Source organism: Aulostomus chinensis, chromosome 23 (genome assembly GCF_037954235.1).
Source record: "Aulostomus chinensis isolate RoL2024-O1b breed Wild chromosome 23, RoL_Achi_v1.0, whole genome shotgun sequence".
In the NCBI taxonomy this organism is placed as follows: domain Eukaryota; kingdom Metazoa; phylum Chordata; class Actinopteri; order Syngnathiformes; family Aulostomidae; genus Aulostomus; species Aulostomus chinensis.
Genome location: NC_141342.1, coordinates 22,744,091 through 22,763,335, shown reverse-complemented (window position 1 = coordinate 22,763,335; position 19,245 = coordinate 22,744,091). Strand labels below are relative to the sequence as shown.

General features: G+C 51.0%; 3 protein-coding genes across 3 annotated transcripts in view; all 3 read left to right on the top strand.

Annotated features, from left to right (window-relative positions):
• Positions 1-330: 330 nt before the first annotated feature.
• On the top strand, positions 331-5,207 carry tmem106a (transmembrane protein 106A). Its single transcript, XM_086195407.1, has 8 exons — positions 331-934; positions 1,963-2,138; positions 2,572-2,632; positions 2,722-2,875; positions 3,155-3,295; positions 3,398-3,441; positions 3,519-3,572; positions 4,462-5,207. The coding sequence occupies exons 1-8, from the start codon at positions 894-896 to the stop codon at positions 4,577-4,579; spliced, it is 789 nt and encodes a 262-aa protein (XP_086051533.1). The 5' UTR covers positions 331-893; the 3' UTR covers positions 4,580-5,207.
• Positions 5,208-5,784: 577 nt separating this feature from the next.
• arl4d (ADP-ribosylation factor-like 4D) lies at positions 5,785-7,079 on the top strand. The gene is given in 3 exon segments (XM_086195097.1): positions 5,785-5,990; positions 5,992-6,206; positions 6,209-7,079. Coding segments are annotated over 3 exon segments (552 nt in total). The 5' UTR covers positions 5,785-5,922; the 3' UTR covers positions 6,478-7,079.
• Positions 7,080-11,483: 4,404 nt separating this feature from the next.
• Positions 11,484-19,245, top strand: part of dusp3a (dual specificity phosphatase 3a) — a 7,912-nt gene continuing 150 nt past the window's right edge. Inside the window, exons 1-3 of the mRNA XM_086196287.1 lie at positions 11,484-11,826; positions 15,615-15,847; positions 17,248-19,245. The exon at positions 17,248-19,245 is cut by the window's right edge and continues 150 nt beyond it. Of these exons, the coding sequence (XP_086052413.1) occupies positions 11,639-11,826; positions 15,615-15,847; positions 17,248-17,477 (651 nt within the window). The 5' untranslated portion in view covers positions 11,484-11,638 and the 3' untranslated portion in view covers positions 17,478-19,245. The remainder of the gene's footprint in view (positions 11,827-15,614; positions 15,848-17,247) is intronic.

Below are 19,245 nucleotides of genomic sequence, written 5' to 3'. Positions count from 1 at the left end.
AAGTGTTGTTGATACTGAACCCCTGATTGGTCCTGATGAGCAGGTTGGCGCCTCACATGGCTCCACCTTCAGGGTGTGAGTGAGAACAAGTGAATGGGACGACACTGTAAAGTGCTTTGAGTACCGTTAAGGTAGAAAAGTGCTGTATAAATTGAGTCCATTTACACTCGAGGGTCTGGAGTGACTAACCCTAACCCTCGGACGCCACGCAGGAGAGTGACTCTTAAGTCTCATTTCTATGATTATCACTATCCTTTTTTTCCATCCCTCCATCATCCCTCCCTCCATCCCTCCATGTTCTCCCTCTCCTCCTGTTCAGGGTGGTGGGGGTGGAGCCTATCCCAGCAGCCTTCCCCCTGGACAGGTCACCAGTCCATGGCAGGGCCAACACATAGAGACAGACAACCATTGGCTCTCCCAGCCACGCCTACGGTCAATTTAGAGTCTGGATTAACCTGGTCCCTCTTGATGTCTTTGGACTGTGGAGGAAGCCGGAGTACCAGAGAGAACCCAGCAGGAACAGGGAGAACATGGAGACTCACCCAGAAAGACCCCGTGCTGCAGCCGGGGCTCCACCCACAACCTTCTTGCAATTGACATTTTTATCCCACATACTCTTACTATCTTAAATTTGTGTCTTTCATGTCAATTGCTAGAGTTGTTGAGATGTTCTGTGGGGTTCCATCATCAGCTGCATCAGTACAGTTCTAACCCAGACCTGATAGATGCAGGAGAGCTTCAGGGGAACTGAGAGAGACTCAGAAGCACGACTGTGTGTCACAGTTAAACCGAGTGTGGCCTCAGGAAGCAGAGGAAGTGTTGGCTCTGCTCTACCGGCACCTTTATGTTGAGAGGTTGAATCTGTTTCATGAAGATTCTTGGGAACTTTGGTCATGTCTGGAGTTCCAGTTGAAGAAGTTCTCCAGGCAAGTAGGTAAGTTCTGCTAGAGTAACCTGTTCCCTGCTAGTGCTCCTGTTGTCAAAACTACTCGGAGTACTAGCTTCTACTGTTCCTGCTGAGGATTAGTTCTTCATGTATCACACACCTATGTAGAGAACATGCTATTTTAGTGGCTCGAAATATGGAAATATAGCATAGATTTAAAGGAGGAAGTTTGTCTTAGAGCATTTAAATCCTGTGTAGAACCCACAAAGACGTTCAAAGACTGAAGAATCCAAATTGTCTGAAACGGCTTTCATCTGGTCTTGAACCGTGAAATATTCCTCTGCTACACCACCCTGCTGCTGCTGCAGCTGACGAACAAGGAAATAAGTGGCGTTTGCAGTTCAGATAGTGACAAAGCAGAGCTTGACTGCTGCTCCAGTGGGGCTGCGGCGCCTGCCAACACTGGCCTGCCCACGGCGCAGTGGTCAGCATGTCCCTATGTAGGTTTCATTGGGTTAATTCTCAGTTATGAAATCCCCACTGAACATATTTCAGTACAGTGAAGGCATTGAAAATCTCCCACCTCCACATACTCAAACATATCTACATGTCTTTGTCCCCGATTGTTGAAAAGTACTGGTCCTGCGTTCAGGCCCTGGCGACGTCGGCTCCTTTAGCATCGCTCATGGCCACGACCACACAGGGTTGGTAACTTAGCGATTGGCCCTCTGTTCATAAAGTCAGTGTAACTTAACAGCCATGACAGCTACCTGTGATAAAGCAGTCATCACTCTGGTGGTATATTCCAGCTACTGAAGTCTGTCTCCTGTCACCTTGGTGCCAACAGAATTACGAGGTTTTACTGCGTTCTCGTAGAACCATAAACAGGTGTGTTCTGTCATGGCCACCCCGTGGACTCTGCCCGTATCGTGACATGTGACACCCTGAGTGCGGCCATAAACTATTTCAGAGGGTTTTAGGGAGCCGACACCGGAGCTCTCAGAACTGTCTTAGGTCACTTCAGCTGTCGTGAACAAACTTCCAGGTTATTCCAGGTGTTTTGGCATCTGTTTCAGAGCAATGAGCTGTCATGTGACAACCAGCCAAAGCAGCAGAACCTCAGGCGGTCCTGATCTGGCTAAAGCAATGGAGAGGGTTAAGACCCTGAACCAGTTCCCTCCGTATGGATCCATCAGCAGGGACTGTGGAGATGCTTGCCCCACCTGTCGAGGTAGCGGGCGAATCCCTAGAGGTTGGTTTCTGATATTGAGCATTTGATTTCAATATTCCTCTTCTGAATTCATCAACTTTGCTGTCTTCAAGCAACACGCCAACTTTAAGAGAAACTTTCTACTTGTCCATCGCCTCTGGAGATGCACAAGTAGATAGAGATCCTTCTCTAGGGAGCTGAGACCCAGGCTAGTTAGCTTAGCACAATGTCTGGAAGGGAGTGGGAAGTGTTAGCTTTGCCCCATGAAAGTCATCAAATAGAATCTTCTCACAGTGTTTGCCTGTGTTGCCGTAGCGAGGGGTGTGCATGACAATGTAAAGTGATGAGACACTGACATTGTAGAATTACAAGATGGCACATCACCGGTGGTTCTCAGCATTTTTTGTTCAGCTTTCACATCATTTTTTGCGGTAGATTGCAGGAAAGTCAACTTCTTTCGGTGTTTGCGTTTCAGGCCAAGGTCAGCTGGTTGCTGTTATTCCGTGCAACGATATCAGACTGAAACCCAGACACACGTGAGATATAAGGACACTAACATGACGGAAGAGTTGAAGGAATCATGTTAGCAGCTGATTGCTAGTTTAGTCATGGTCTTGTGTTCCAGGAAGCTCCATGTGTGTGTCTCCATGGCTGTGTGTCTCTTCCTCTCCTGTCTCATCCTCTTCTTCCTCTTCCCCCGGAGTGTCACCTTGACACCTGTGTCCGTGCTGTCAGTCGTGGTCGTCTTCTCCCCGGGCGCGCTGGAGATGCAGGTCACTGTGAGTAACGTCTGCTGCTACCACCACACAGTCGTTAAGATGATTGTTTATATATATATATATATATATATATATATATATATATATACACACACACATAAATATATATATATATTTATGTGTGTGTATATATATATATATATATATATATATATACACACACATAAATATATATATATATATATATATATATATATATATTTATGTATGCACATATACAGGGCGTATACATATATGTGTGTGTCAGCGTCACCTGACAAGCTGCGTCTTGTCCCCCAGAATCTCATCCACGTCACCAACGACAACTTTGTCCCGGTCTGGATTGTCCAGTTTGATGTCCAAGGTCTGGTCTCGGACGTAGTCATGGGGAAGACCAAGACTTTGAACATGACGGCCATCCCATCGCGCTCGCAGAGATCAGTGAGTCTCACACTGTCCTGCGTTCTTTTCATTTAACCTCCACCCAACAGTTCTCCACGTGAGGGAACATCCGGTGACGGTCTCTCCCCTCCGTCTCTGCAGTACACCTTCTCCATTGACCTGCCTATCACAGATAAAGGCTTGAAGTAAGTTGCAGACGCTGTAGATCTGCTGCCAGTGTTGCATGTGGCTGTTCCTTCATCGCTGGTGGCGTCTCTTTCAGCTCCTACTGCCAGTCCTCCTCCATCAGGATTCACACGCTCTTCTTGGAGATGCAGTAAGTTCTTTAGATCAAAGTTGATGTCGTTATTGCTGCTCCAGAGGCTTAAAACTGCTCGGTCTCCACACCAACACGCCAGTTTCTTTAGTTATTTCACCTGTCAATCTCCATGTGGACTCAACTGGTTCATACTTACCACCGGAGCAGAGGGCGGAAAGTGACAGTTCCCCTACAGGAGCAGAGACGTCTCTGGCAGGATGTCAGGCGCTGGCAGTCTTCTTCTTGAGGTCAAGAGTGGCTTTAAAAACCATCATCTCAAGTGCGAGTGTTCCATGAAAGTGCCTCTAACACATGCTTGTTATTGTGGCTGCAACAAGAAAGTCCCCTAAGGAAGTGACTTTCACCCTGACTCAGCCCTTCACTCGCCTTTGCAGCTGAAAACTGATGTGTGGCAAATGTAAATCATCCTTAGTGGCACACAAAAACATGACTGTTAACACCGGACCAGTGCTGTTATATCCACCGCCGTCTGTCCGCAGCTGCCTGCCACCAGGCCCGGCTGCACGGCGGCGCCTCAGCAGTCAGAGTTGATTGTCGCCCATCCAGCTGAGGCATCGTGGTGCATTTCAGGCACATCCTAGAGAAAAACGTGAGCTATTTACACACCGTATATTAGACCATAAACACAAGGTCTCTTCCTCAAAGGACACGCCCTCTTTTATAGAACATCTGTGATTGTCCTTCATCCTCAGAAGCAGACCAGACGACAGAGAGCTGGGACCTACGCTAGTTAGCTTAGCACAAGGAATGGTAGTGGGTGGGAAGTGTTAGCATAGCTTCATTAGTGAGGCGACCCAGTCTCTGGTCCGCTCATCCCATCACTTTGCTGTGGTGTCCTGGCGTTAGGACAGGTCATCCTATTTCAATGTGACCATCTCCTTTCCAGAATGACCATGAACATCTCGTATCTGTCCCACTCGGAGCAGCTGTCCCTCAACACCTTCGAGTACATCGACTGTGGCAGCAACTCCACCATCCCACACCCCATCAGACGGTTCCGCTGAGGCGAAGCTCGGCAGCATGAGGATGCGGTCTGATCCCTCTGATCTGGACGCCTCGCTAGGGAAAGGAAGTCCTAGCCTACGAGACTTGCGAAAACATCTTCATCATTGACAAAAGCTGGATGTTTGTGGTTGCTATGACAACGTGTTCATGACATCCGGCGTAATAAGGACGTTCATCTCTGAGCCTCCTCTTCTTCTGAACTTTATTAAAAAGCTTCCTCTCAGCTTCATGACTTTCCGTCCATCTCACCGGCCAATGTACCTCCTCTTGATGATGTCATTGTGTTGACGAGGTGGTGAGCCTGATCACCAGGGCATCCCCTGATGATGTCAAGACCATCGCCTTTAGATTTATGTTACAATGGATACAGAGTTGTTTCATCAGTGTTGCCCAAAATAATCAAGACATATTTGAGTAGCTGATATCAGCCGACTGTTGGAGGTGAGATCCCCATGAATATCACCACATATGTTTAACTTAAATGTAAAGGCCATGATGTCATCCAGTAGTCATGCTTGGAGGCCGTCAATGGCCACAGGTAGACGCAGGTGGGCACTGATGGCCTGGAGTCTGAAGTTCCACGGGACAGACACATGGTGGTGCCAGAGGCATAAGAACACTCAGAACTGTCGGTGGAGCAAACGGCTTATTTCCTGGTGGGGTTGGCTGGTTCTCCACACAGGAGCCCTCTACAAGGAGGCCCTCCACACGGAGGCCCTCCACACGGAGGCCCTCCACACGGAGGCCCTCCACACGGAGGCCCTCCACACGGAGGCCCTCCATACGGAGGCCCTCCACACGGAGGCCCTCCACAGCCCGCGCCAACCTCAAGAGAGGCATCAGGAAGATGCCTGAAGACCTCCACTGTAGTCCCCCTACCCAAGAAACCCCCCCAACCAGCCTAGTAGTTCCCAGCTGATAACCTGGAAGATGGATTTTATTAAATTCCAGTTCATAATAATTTTATTTATGTTTTTACACTTAATTGTACATAGTTTAAAGATGTAAAGCCCATTATACATTTTTAAATCAATATTCTTCTTCACTGTAAAATGATGAAGTGGGAAATCATCAGGTGGCCACTGGGGGGCGCTAGGGGAGACATGGCGCTGCATCGCCTCCTCTGGCAGACCTCAGTCACCATCATGTGACACTAAAACCACTTGTAATGTTTTAGATGATCAGCTGAGGATGCAGCCAGACAGGAAGTAACCCTGTGAGTGAGCACAACAGGAAGTGACACTGAGATCGGGTTCCGGTCATCAAGCGCTGCTGCGTCCTCTGTACCTGATCAGGTCTCCAGACCATCAGGCCCCATCAGGACTCTTAGCAGGCGCTGACCATGGGGAACCAGCTGACTCCCAGCACGCCGCTGCTCCCGGGCCTCTGGTCGATGCGTGTGGTGGTGGTCAGGACGGGAGACCTCTCTGCTCTACCGCCTCAAGCTGGAGGAGTTTGTGGAGACCAACCCCACTCAGGGCTTCAACACGGACAGGATCAAGGTGGCAGTGGGGGCGTCTTATGCTGCGACCTTTCAGGTGTGGGATGTTGGTTGGCAGGAGAAGCTGCGGCCACTCTGGAAGTCTTACGCCCGGCGCACGGACGTGCTGGTGTTTGTGGTGGACTCGTAGAGGTGGAGCGCATGGAAGAAGCCAAGGTGGAGCTCCACAAGACCAGAAGCTCCTCAGAGGACCAGGGTGTCCTTGTCCTGATCCTGGCCAACGGCGACACGGCGCTGCCTGTCGGCCAGGTTGAGAAGCTGCTCGCTGGTCATGAGCTGAGCGTGTTCACGCTGCATCACGTGCAGCGCTGCAGCGCCGTGGATGGTCAGGGTTTGCAGCAGGGCCTGGAGAAGTTCTACGACATGATCCTGAAGAGAGGAAGACGCCGAAGCTGAGCAGCAGCAGGAGGAGATGAAGCTGCCAAGCAGAGCAGATTTATCACCACAGAGACGCCAGCAGGCTTCTACTGGGAGGATTCGTGCCAAAATCCTGCCAGAGGAAACGACCTGGCGGCGATGAGCGGGGCGGCGTGTGGTCGCCGCTTGTCAGCGCTCCAGTTCTAGATTTACAGGCATCAGCAGCGTTGGTCTCCCCGAAGCTACACTTGTTTAACGGTTCCTAACGAGACATCTGACGCCTCGCTGGCTCTCGGCTCAGCACCGGGCGTTTCCCCAATCGGTTCCAGCACTAACGCTTGTGTTTATGCTGCAGATGAGAGAGGCAGGAGGTGAAGCAGCGCCGGCGCTCACAGCACCACGAGTCACCTGTTCCAGTCCAGTGTGTGTGTGTGTGTGTGTGTTGACATCATTAACATGACCAGCTTGTGATTCACCCTCCTGCTGTGCTGCAGGTCCACAGGCTACCTGTGCACTGTGACCTTGGCCCCTCGTGTCCTGTCACTCTCGTCAGGGCCATTAAAAACCTTCCTGACCCAACAGCTTGGCCCTGCAAACATTAGCGTGATGGCATGTTGGCAGCCATCGAGCACCCCCCCTTCACACACACACACACACACACACACACACACACACACACACACACACTGTAAATATCTCTGATTACGCCCAGCTGGATGCCTCTGGACATGAGGGTTTGTGAAGTGAAGCTGAGGAGTTTATTGATGTGTGACAATCCAATCAGCATCTTCATGGCCGTGCTGGGCTGTACTGGGCTGTACTGGGCCGTACTGGGCTGTACTGGGCCGTACTGGGATGCCCGTGTTGCTGGTCATGTCTCCACCCATTTGCATCAAGAAGACCAAGGAGAATCTCATCAGTATGAGTTGATTTCTGTACTTTAGTGATGAAGTTTATTGAGAATTCTATTGATTAAGAAATGATGACATCATCCAGGCCCGGCCCAGATTTGTCTCTCCTTATAAGTGAAGCTCTGAAAATAATCGTGTTGTGAGGAAGAAGCCATGGGGTTCAGATCTGGTATTTGGGGCTTCGTCCCCTCAAACGGAGCCCTTTGTGCCGAACGGCTGGTCTCGGCCATGACGACATTCCTAACGTGGGGGCAGGGAATGAGTGCAGGTCACAGACACACCCACCACACAACCCAGACTAACCCACACCTGTCCAGGCAGAGGCACTCATGGAGGACCAACACATGAGGACGTGAGGTCACCAGATGAGGAAGAAATGAGCCAACCAGATGCAGAGTGTGGAGCTTAGTGACAGCTGCTGCAGGAGAGTCTTCAGGTGTTGCTGATGTGGGCCGGCTCACCTGCACGGGAGGTTCTCAGGAAGTTACGAGAACCAACTTTAGTGTCAAACATAGTGACGAGCAGCAAATAAGCTGTCAACTCGACTCTGACATAGTGTGTGTGTGTGTGTGTGTGTGTGCTGCTTCTGACTTGATGGTGGCGAGAGCAGAGAAGCTGGATCAGCCAATAGGACATCAGCTTCATCTCAGGAATCAACTCAGAAACAAACTCAGCCCATTTTTGGATCCAGAAGTAGGTTGCTGCCACTAATCTGCCTGGTAACAGTTATGCACTGATGTGTGTGTGTGTGTGTGTGTGTGTTAGTGTGCGTGCGCGCGCGTGTGAAAGCTTCAACATCTAAAATAGAAAAGTGCTCTTAGGCGCTCATGAATGAGAAGAACACTTCCTGAATCCCTCAGTTTCAGCAGCGTTTCCTGAGGGAAGAAGAGAGGATGATATAAATGTGGAGGAAGACAAATATTCATAAATGAGAATCAAACAAAAACTAAAATAAATATTAACATTTATATTGGACAATTTACAGAAAAATATTCACATCAAGTATGAAAACGAGGCATGTGTTACTGCACCGTGCACATTGCTGAGAGACAGACTCAGCCTGCTGGCTGCAGGCGGGAGCGTCCTGAGGCCGCAGTAGTCTGGGGCTGAGGGAGCGGCTCCGGGTCTCCACAGCGTGGTGCAGGGGCTGGGAGGCCTGGCGTTCCTCCATCAAGGTTACGAGCTCACGCATCGAGAGGGAAGGACAAACCGTAAAACAGGTAAAACCACCACAGAAGTCACGGCTGGCCCAGCACGCCCTTACAGCACACCAATATTGCACGCCGTTATCATCGCCACTGGCTTGTCACATTAATAGGAAGAGACGTGTGATCAGCAGGTCATCCAGTGACACGTGGTGGTGGTGGTGGTGATGGTGGATGTGGTGATGGTGGATGGTGGTGGTGGTGGATGTGGTGGTGATGGTTGATGTGGTGGTGGTGGTGGTGGATGTGGTGGTGATGGTTGATGTGGTGGTGGTGGTTGATGTGGTGGTGGTGATGGTGGATGTGGTGGTGATGCTGGATGTGGTGGTGGTGGTGATGGTGGATGTGGTGGTGGTGATGGTGGATGTGGTGGTGATGCTGGATGTGGTGGTGGTGATGGTGGATGTGGTGGTGATGGTTGATGTGGTGGTGGTGATGGTGGATGTGGTTGTGATGCTGGATGTGGTGGTGATGGTGGATGTGGTGATGTGGTGGTGGTGGATGTGATGATGGTGGTGGTGGTGGTGGATGTGGTGGTGATGGTGGATGTGGTGGTGATGCTGGATGTGGTGGTGGTGGTGGTGGATGTGGTGATGGTGGTGGTGGTGGATGTGGTGATGGTGGTGGTGGTGGTGGTTGATGTGGTGGTGATGGTTGATGTGGTGGTGGTGGTGGTGGATGTGGTGGTGATGGTTGATGTGGTGGTGGTGATGGTGGATGTGGTGGTGGTGGTGATGGTGGATGTGGTGGTGGTGGATGTGGTGGTGATGGTGGATGTGGTGGTGATGGTGGATGTGGTGGTGGTGGTGATGGTGGATGTGGTGGTGGTGGATGTGGTGGTGATGGTGGATGTGGTGGTGATGCTGGATGTGGTGGTGATGCTGGATGTGGTGGTGATGCTGGATGTGGTGATGTGGTGGTGGTGGATGTGATGATGGTGGTGGATGTGGTGGTGGTGGATGTGGTGGTGATGGTGGATGTGGTGGTGGTGGATGTGGTGGTGGTGGATGTGGTGGTGATGCTGGATGTGGTGGTGATGCTGGATGTGGTGGTGATGCTGGATGTGGTGATGTGGTGGTGGTGGATGTGATGATGGTGGTGGTGGTGGTGGTTGATGTGGTGGTGATGGTTGATGTGGTGGTGGTGGTGGTGGATGTGGTGGTGATGGTTGATGTGGTGGTGGTGATGGTGGATGTGGTGGTGATGGTGGATGTGGTGGTGGTGGTGATGGTGGATGTGGTGGTGGTGGATGTGGTGGTGATGGTGGATGTGGTGGTGATGGTGGATGTGGTGGTGGTGGTGATGGTGGATGTGGTGGTGGTGGATGTGGTGGTGATGCTGGATGTGGTGGTGATGCTGGATGTGGTGGTGATGCTGGATGTGGTGATGTGGTGGTGGTGGATGTGATGATGGTGGTGGATGTGGTGGTGGTGGATGTGGTGGTGATGGTGGATGTGGTGGTGGTGGATGTGGTGGTGGTGGATGTGGTGGTGATGCTGGATGTGGTGGTGATGCTGGATGTGGTGGTGATGCTGGATGTGGTGATGTGGTGGTGGTGGATGTGATGATGGTGGTGGTGGTGGTGGTGGTGGATGTGGTGGTGATGGTGGATGTGGTGGTGATGCTGGATGTGGTGGTGGTGGTGGTGGATGTGGTGGTGGTGGATGTGGTGATGGTGATGCTGGAGGTGGTGGTGGATTGTTGGGTTAAACTCTTTCTGAACTGACCCTTCATGTCTTTCGTGTTGCAGTGATGGAGATGTAGCGCCATCTGGTGGCCGACTGCATTCATGATCCTGTTTTTTTTTTATGACCCTGATGTTTACCACTAGAGGAAATCCTGCTGACATCATCAAAATGACGGCACACAAGTGCTAAACAGATCCCAGTTTGTGCTGGGAGGTGGGTGGAGTCACTCCAACCCACCGAGCTCCCCGGTTACTCGCCGTTTCCTCGGCTCCCTCCTTTCGATACAGTCCTAAACGTTCCGAGTGGCCCCTGAAGGCAGCACGCCGGCAGGTGTCGGTGCCCGCCGCTCGGGTGTGTCTGCTGGAAACATCGGGGGCACGAAGAGACCCGAAAACAGCGGAATGAAACCGGAAACCGGGAGAGTTTTATTTCAAAATAAAGGTCGAGCTGGTCAAACAAAACGTCAGAAGAGTCATGTGATGCATTAAAGTTATCTGGAAAACTTTAGTTTTGTTCGCTCAAGTGGAGGAACTACACAGTTCCTTTGCCTAAGTAAAACCAACACACAGCTATAATAGTGCTCTGGTAGAAGTTCAGTATAAGACAGGATAAAATAAACCTTTAATCATCCCACAGTGGGGAAATTGACATTGTTACAGCAGCAAGAACAAAGGAGAATTTAACGTAAATAGTATTTAAAGATAAGTATAAGAGGAAGATGAATATAAGAAGACAAATATAAGGGATAGTGCAAATGTACAAAAATAAGTGTGCAAATGTGTAAAAATAAGTAATATATAAAAGTAATACACAAAGTAAAGGAGGAAGAAGTATGTGCAACAGTGGAGTATGTAGTCTTAATGTATGTTTATGTACAGCAATACTGCACTATGAAAAAGTAGAAATACCTGCATTCCAGTACTGCCCCAGGATTGAGAGTATTAGGCACCTCAACAAACACAAATACTCTTGATATCATCATGTATGTGTGTAAAGAATCTGTTGGCCTAACTGAACTGGAGTAGAGGTCAGAGGTCAGAGTTCAGGATCTGGTCTTGGTCTCAGTTAGGGGTGGGGGTTAGGGGTCTGGGTCAGGGGTCTGGGTCCGGGTTAGGAGTCTGGTTCAATGTTGGGGGTCTGGTGAATCTTCCAGGAGTTTCAGCCGCTCAATAATCGGTGCTTTTACTTTGAAAGGTTTTACCGGAATTATTGTATAGAACTCCGGTGTATGACGTCACTGACGTCCCATCAGACACCTAAACGACCAGACGGCGCGCGCACGGTTCACGTGCGGAGATAAAATGCGGCTGGATTACCGCGCGAGGCTCTCGGCTCCGGTCCGGTTCGGGTTCCGGTCGTAGTCTGACACAAGCGTGGAGGAAGAGGAGGAAGAGCGATGAAGAAGCACCAGAGCCCCACCAGGCAGCAGCAGCCGCCGGCGGCCGCTGACGGCCCGGCGGCTCCGGGCGGGGGAGGCGTGAGCGTCCCGCGGCTCAACGAGCTGCTGTCGGACGGCAGCGGCTTCTACAGCCTCCCGACGCAGCACTGCAACGAGGTCTTCCCCCACATCTACGTTGGCAACGCGTGAGTCACCCTCACACGGAGCGGGCCGACCGGACCGACGGGACCGACCGCCTGTTGTTGTCGTAAACAAGTGAGCGGCTCGCGCGCTAACAACAGCTGCGGTCCGGTCACCGGTCCGGTGGGGGTCGCGGTTCAGCTCCTCCGCCGACAGCTTCCAGGGGACGGTCGTTGGCTCCCGAGGCTCGACTGTCGCTTCCGCACTCACGGCCGCCTTGGGGCCAGTGACGTCATCAGCGTGAAGCTGGTGACGTCATCGCTGATGCTGATTTGAGCGAGGATGTTACTCGAAACACAGTAGCGAATATATACATGCGTTATGGTGTATGTGTGTGTGGACGAGAGCGCGTGTGTGTGTGTGTGTGTGTGTGTGTGTGTGGACGAGAGCGCATGTGTGTGTGTGTGTGGACGAGAGAGCATGTGTGTGTGTGTGTGTGTGTGTGTGGACGAGAGAGCGTGTGTGTGTGTGTGTGGACGAGAGAGCGTGTGTGTGTGGACGAGAGAGCGTGTGTGTGTAAGAGAGAGCGTGTGTGTGGACGAGAGAGCGTGCGTGTGTGTAAGAGAGAGCGTGTGTGTGTGTGTAAGAGAGAGCGTGTGTGTGTGGACGAGAGAGAGAGCGTGCGTGTGTGTGTGTGGACGAGAGCGTGTGTGGACGAGAGAGCGTGTGTGTGTAAGAGAGCGTGTGTGTGGACGAGAGAGCGTGTGTGTAACAGAGAGTGTGTGTGTGTGTGTGTGTAAGAGAGAGCGTGTGTGTGTGTAAGAGAGCCTGTGTGTGTGTAAGAGAGAGCGTGTGTGTGTGTGTGTAAGAGAGAGCGTGTGTGTGTGTGTGTAAGAGAGAGCGTGTGTGTGTGTGTGTGTAAGAGAGAGCGTGTGTGTGTGTGTGGACGAGAGAGCGTGTGTGTGTGTGGACGAGAGAGCGTGTGTGTGTGTGTGGACGAGAGAGCGTGTGTGTGGACGAGAGAGCGTGTGTGTGTGTAAGAGAGAGCGTGTGTGTGTGGACGAGAGAGCGTGTGTGTGGACGAGAGAGCGTGTGTGTGGACGAGAGAGCGTGTGTGTGGACGAGAGAGCGTGTGTGTGTGTGTGTGTGTGGACGAGAGAGCGTGTGTGTGTAAGAGAGAGCGTGTGTGTGTAAGAGAGAGCGTGTGTGTGTGTAAGAGAGAGCGTGTGTGTGTGTGTGTGTAAGAGAGAGCGTGTGTGTGTGTAAGAGAGAGCGTGTGTGTGTGTGTGTGTAAGAGAGAGCGTGTGTGTGTGTGTGTAAGAGAGAGCGTGTGTGTGTGTGGACGAGAGAGCGTTTGTGTGTGTGTGGAAGAGAGTGTGTGACAGAGTGTGTGTGTGGAAGAGAGAGTGTGTGTGTGACAGAGAGTGTGTGTGTGACAGAGTGTGTGTTTGTGTAAGAGAGAGAGTGTGTGTGTGACAGAGAGTGTGTGTGAGAGAGTGTGTGTTTGTGGAAGAGAGAGTGTGTGTGTGACAGAGAGTGTGTGTGACAGAGAGTGTGTGTGTGTGTTAGCTTCAGTTGACATGTTGTGATGTTCCACACAGACATGTCGTGCTCATACAGAGTAAACCAGGAGGTGGAAACTTTCTGGAATCAGTAGTGAACCTTCAAGTCACATGACTGACCAGCTGATGCTCTCACACTCTCACGCTGCTGCAGACAGCAGCAACATGGCCGACACCAGCTGGCACTGGGAGCAGAAGTTGGAGAATATGAAGTTGTATGATACTACTGAAATATTCATGTTGGTGCTCGATTGTCTTTATTATTTTACTGTCCACTCAAGGACGAACCAGAAGGCTCCGCCCCTTGATCACATGATAAACTACTGTTGTACCATTCAGTGAACATGATGGCAGTCCATGATTATTTACATGCAAGTAATCCATAGCAGAACTGAGCATGTGTACATGTTTACTTCCATCCCTCCATCCATCCCTCCATCCACCCACCCATCCATCCCTCCATCCATCTCTCCATCCACCCACCCATCCATCCATCTCTCCATCCACCCACCCATCCATCCATCCATCCATCATCCCTCCCTCCATCCATCCACCATTCCATCCCTCCATCCATCCACCATTCCATCCCTCCATCCATCCCTCCATCCACCCACCCACCCATCCATCCATCCATCATCCCTCCCTCCATCCATCCACCATTCCATCTATCCATCCATCCATCTCTCCATCATCCCTCCATCCCTCCATGTTCTCCCTCTCCTCCTGTTCAGGGTGGTGGGGGTGGAGCCTATCCCAGCAGCCTTCCCCCTGGACAGGTCACCAGTCCATGGCAGGGCCAACACATAGAGACAGACAACCATTGGCTCTCCCAGCCACGCCTACGGTCAATTTAGAGTCTGGATTAACCTGGTCCCTCTTGATGTCTTTGGACTGTGGAGGAAGCTGGAGTACCAGAGAGAACCCAGCAGGAACAGGGAGAACATGGAGACTCACCCAGAAAGACCCCGTGCTGCAGCCGGGGCTCCACCCACAACCTTCTTGATGGGGGGCCACAGGGAGGACCACTGCTCCACCGTGCCGCCCTGTATAAATGTCTGTTTACCATTATAAAGTCAGTAACAACATTTCCTGTGTTCGGTCCAATACTAGGCAAAAGCCCAGCCTGGGCCAAGCTTAGCCCAATGGCTGGTAGTGAGTGGAAGTGTTAGCATCAGCTGGCTCAGGTCCAGGATGCTAGTTAGCTGAGTATAATGGCTGGTAGTGCGTGGGAAGTGTTAGCATCAGCTAGCTCAGGTCCAGGCTAGTTAGCTTAGCCCAATGGCTGGTAGTGAGTGGAAGTGTTAGCATCAGCTAGCTCAGGTCCAGGCTAGTTAGCTTAGCCCAATGGCTGGTAGTGGGTGGGAAGTGTTAGCATCAGCTAGCTCAGCTCCAGGATGCTGGTGCGTCCAGCAGGAATCCTCCTCCTCCTCATCATCAGTAGCAGCAGTCGCTCTTCTAGTCCTCAACAAACCTTTGGTTCTGTTGACCCAAGTTCCAGTGGAGCTTTGGAGGTGCTGCGTCAAATCACTGCTCCCAGTCAGGAAAGTAGTTCCGGCTACGTGTGATTCTACCACTACAACGTCTCCTCATGTTAAACTGGTGTTCATCACCAAGGTGACACACAACCCTCCTGATATTAATGCAGGCAGAGACGGAGCTACGCTAACACTTCCCACCCACTACCAGTCATTGTGCTAAGCTAACTAGCCTGGGTCTCAGCTCCCCAAAGTAGGGGGTCTGTCCTCTCATGTGGTTATGGGGACGATGGACAGTAACAGACTTTCTCTAAAAGTGGGTGTGTTAGTTTAACAAGTGTTGTAAATAGATTCAAGACGAGATGTTTTCCTGAGTAAACTCATGATGACTGCAGTTTCCACACTTGTGCAGTGTTTGCAGTTCAGTAGTAGTCAGCAGTACGGTGCCGCGGCGAGCAGCTCGGGGACTGAGGGCAGTTGGGATGTTTGCTTTGGCTCCCGGTGAAGCTCGTGAATAATGGATGTTGTGGGACTGCAGATCCCAAGGTGACGAGGCTGGATGGCAGCAAGCAGGTGGAGATGAGCTGCCACTGCGGCTGGTGATCTCGAGGCTCCCTGGAGCCGCTGGCAAGTGCTTGGCTGCTGCTGAAAGACTTGGCGTGAAGTGATGCACAGTGATGACTAACATCATGTGACAGATGTGGGAGGGGCACAAGAATCAGAAGAAGCATTCCCACTGATAAGTAATTGGTCACCGCCCCTTCCATTTACGTATGTCTGTCATAAGTGTCAGTGACCTGTGTACTTGATGTGCAGGTTTGTGGCCCAGAACACCATGCGCCTACAGAAACTGGGCGTGACACACGTCCTCAATGTGGCAGAGGGAACTTCCTTCATGCACGTCAACACCAGCGCAGAGTTCTACGCTGGCACGGGCATCACGTACCACGGCATCCAGGCCAACGACACAGAGCAGTTCGACCTCAGTGCCTTCTTCGAGGAGGGGGCGGAGTTTATCGACAAGGCCCTCGCACACAACAGTGGCAAAGGTGAGTGTGAGGTCGCAGATGGCCTTACATGGAATTGTGTTGTCATTGGTGGGTGTGGTCAGTGACATCATCAGTATTAATGACTGTGGCAAGTGCGCTTGTTCTGCTGAGGAACGTTGGAACCTCTTGTTGCTTTGAAAATCAGGAAGTGGTTTACTAAAGGAAATCCTCCGACGAGACGGTAAAAGGAGAGACGAGACGTTTTTGTGCGAGAACAAACACGTTTGGCCGCTTCATGTAGAACGAGGTTCATCAGGGCTAATTGTGACGTTCTCCTGGGTTCTGCTCCACATTCTGTTACCAAACCAGGTCTCAGGATACCAGGTGGGTCCAAACGCCCCGTCACATCACTTAATCAGGTGAATCGCCATGGAGACGTCCAGGGAACCTGCAGCTGCACCACATGTGACGGATGTTTTCTGTTGGGAAGCTTTAAACCTGCTTCCTCGTGCACACGCATGTTCCACTGGTCTGCTGGTCGTCCAGAAACAAGAACATGAATATGAGTTCCAACTAACGAGGCTGGTTAGAGATGAAGAATGGAACTAAAGTTCACTGCTATTTCCTTCCCGTCCAGTTAAAGTGCCTCCAGACGCATATTCTGGATATTCGCTGCCACAGAGGCTCCTGAACCTGCCGGTATCAGAATGTCACATGTGACCCAGTCTGGCCAGAATATGCTGATGACATCATCAGGATTAGTGGAATACCGTTGCTGTTGAGGGTGGTTGGTGTTTGTCTGATGGGTCATGAGGGAGGAGCTGCTGCCGCAAGATGAGGTACAAAGACTTTAGACCTCTGTCCCTGTCATGTGACCTTCAGCTGAAAGGTCAAAGGTCGTGGGCTCACTGAGAAGCTATGAGAGTTCTGCAGCCGTCTGAGCCGACCCAGGACAAAGGGTTCACGTGCTGAGTGAGGGGGAGTTAATTAGATCCCTGCATCCCCCAGGAATCAAGTCAGAGTGGCGTCCTCAGGCTCGCCGACTCCCAGCCAGGAGAGGACGAGTGTACCAGTGCCATGTTGGACTGAACAGTCAACTTAAAGAGCAGAATAACATCTGCATGATGACTAGGGAAAAGGGGTGGAGTCAAATATGACACTGTGATGTTTCTTGACAAGTCAGCAGCTTTTAGAACATTTGTCCAGGAAGTTCTTCTTCAGTAGGGCTGCAAATTCTGCTGACCCCTGCTGCAGCAGAACACCCTCCTCACTCCTGCCACTGCAAGTTCTCTGGTCACAGGTTCACCCCTCTGGGAGGAGTTTGCATGTTGTCCCTGTTGGGGCTTCCTGTCAGTGCTCCTGACCAAGACTGAAGATCTGGAACGGGTCAGCCGGCACCACGGCCCACCGCTTGGTGGAGGAGGAGTTATTGTAAAGACTTCTTCTTCTCCTGTCTCCAGGGAAGGTGTATGTGCACTGCCGAGAAGGCTACAGCCGCTCCCCCACCATGGTTGTTGCCTACCTCATGCTGCGCCATAAAATGGACGCCCGGTTGGCGGTGGCGACCGTCAGGCACAAGAGAGAGATCGGCCCCAACGACGGCTTCCTGCGGCAGCTGTGTCACCTGAATGAGAAGCTGGCAAAGGAGGGCAAGCTGAACGGTGAGGTGGGCAAACTAAAGACCAAATAACTGGAGCAGGCCAGCACTGCCCATCAGGCCTGACCCCGCCCCCTGACCAAACTGACCCCACCTGACCAAACCAGCACACCAGGGTCACATGTATCTGTGTAGATAATTCATCACACAAAAACACATACACAGCTTTGACATCATAAGTTGTCTGCCCAATCAAACAAACCCCGCCTCCTCTTGTGCTCTAGCTCGCCACCTGACGGTTCCCCATGTCCCCATGGTGGTTAAACATTCCTTCATGGTGGAAGTTGATCGATTACAGCACAATCATTCCATAGTTTTCCACTGCCGGGAATGTCGCTCACACCTCTGCCAGCCAGAGAAATTCCAACTCCACACTAAATATTCCAAGTCACATGACTCAAAGGGAGTCACACAGTGTCACCAACATTCCATGACAACTGACAAACGTTCCTCGATTGGAGTTCAGACTTTCACACACAAACACATCATCGTTGACTTGTTGACCTCTAGTTTGAAGATAAGAGGCGGTCGGTGCTGAATACTACACTTGTTTTATTACTAGCAAGTACTACTACTGTTACTGCACCTGTCACAGTGACCTCAACCTTTTCCTTGAGTCCTCACTGATGTTTGTGGCAAATTTGAAGTCGTTTCCTCTGATGAGGTTAATGACGCGTAAGGAAGGACCACCCCGGGTCCACCGCCGGCGCCAGGGGCGGGTCATCTTGCTTCCATACGTCTGAACATCTGTGAATAGCAGGATCAGAGTGAAACTTCACTATGTTGCGTCTCAGTCTCCATGGCAACATCATGGTGCTCGACCACCTTCAGACTAGAGGTCTCCGTGGTGACCCGTCATCTGTCGCTCACTGCCAGCACCCTGACACCGCTGATCAGCTGATTCGCTCCTCCATTCATGCACCCCTGCCGGGGGGCGTGTCCACCGCCACGCACGTGTCAGTACCACCAGATATAGAGAATGTAACCACAGCAAATATATTTCTGTATTTATACTGTAAAGTAGATGCAGCAGTGGGAGGAGTTTGAGTTGGACGCCAGGTGTGTTCGGCAGCACTGATGACATGACTCCAGATAACTGCTCTATGTACTCCTCTTACATATATGAACATACACATATCTATATATATAAATATATATCTGTATATGTGAAGCTATATATCCACGCGTGACATATATGAATGTATGAACTATATCACCTTCTATGACGTCATCAGCGTTTGTCCCTTCATGTGATGTCGTCGTGATGTTTCCTCGGAGGCGTGCCCTGCTTCTGTTTTTTGCTGTTTGCATGGTGATGCTGATTGACTCATGACACGCAGGGGGCATTAACAATTATTAACAATCTTGCAACAAGATTTTTAAGATAAATCATCTAACATAAGTTTGAACAGAAATTAGATCAGAACAGCCCAAACTAGGAAATGGTTGCTGTCAGTCTGAGGGGCGGGGCACAGCAGCGGCCGCCAGTGGCTGACGGTGGTACTGGTTCCCAGCTGTAAAGTATGCGTTTCCAGCCAATTGTGGAACAACTTCAAACAATAACTCTACAACAATAACTTTATTGTCCATTGTCAACGTACATGGTATTGCATTATCACAGTTTTCTTAAAAACATTAACTAAAAAGTGTAGGCGGGGCCTATTTCACCAGGTTCTGCTCACATCGGGGAGGACACCAGTTAAGATGGTGTGATGTTCAGTTTGGGTTCATGGGCCAAAGCGTGTTTCCCTCGATTGCAGCGCCTCTTCTTGGTGCTTGGTTGTCTGACTCAGGCTGCAGT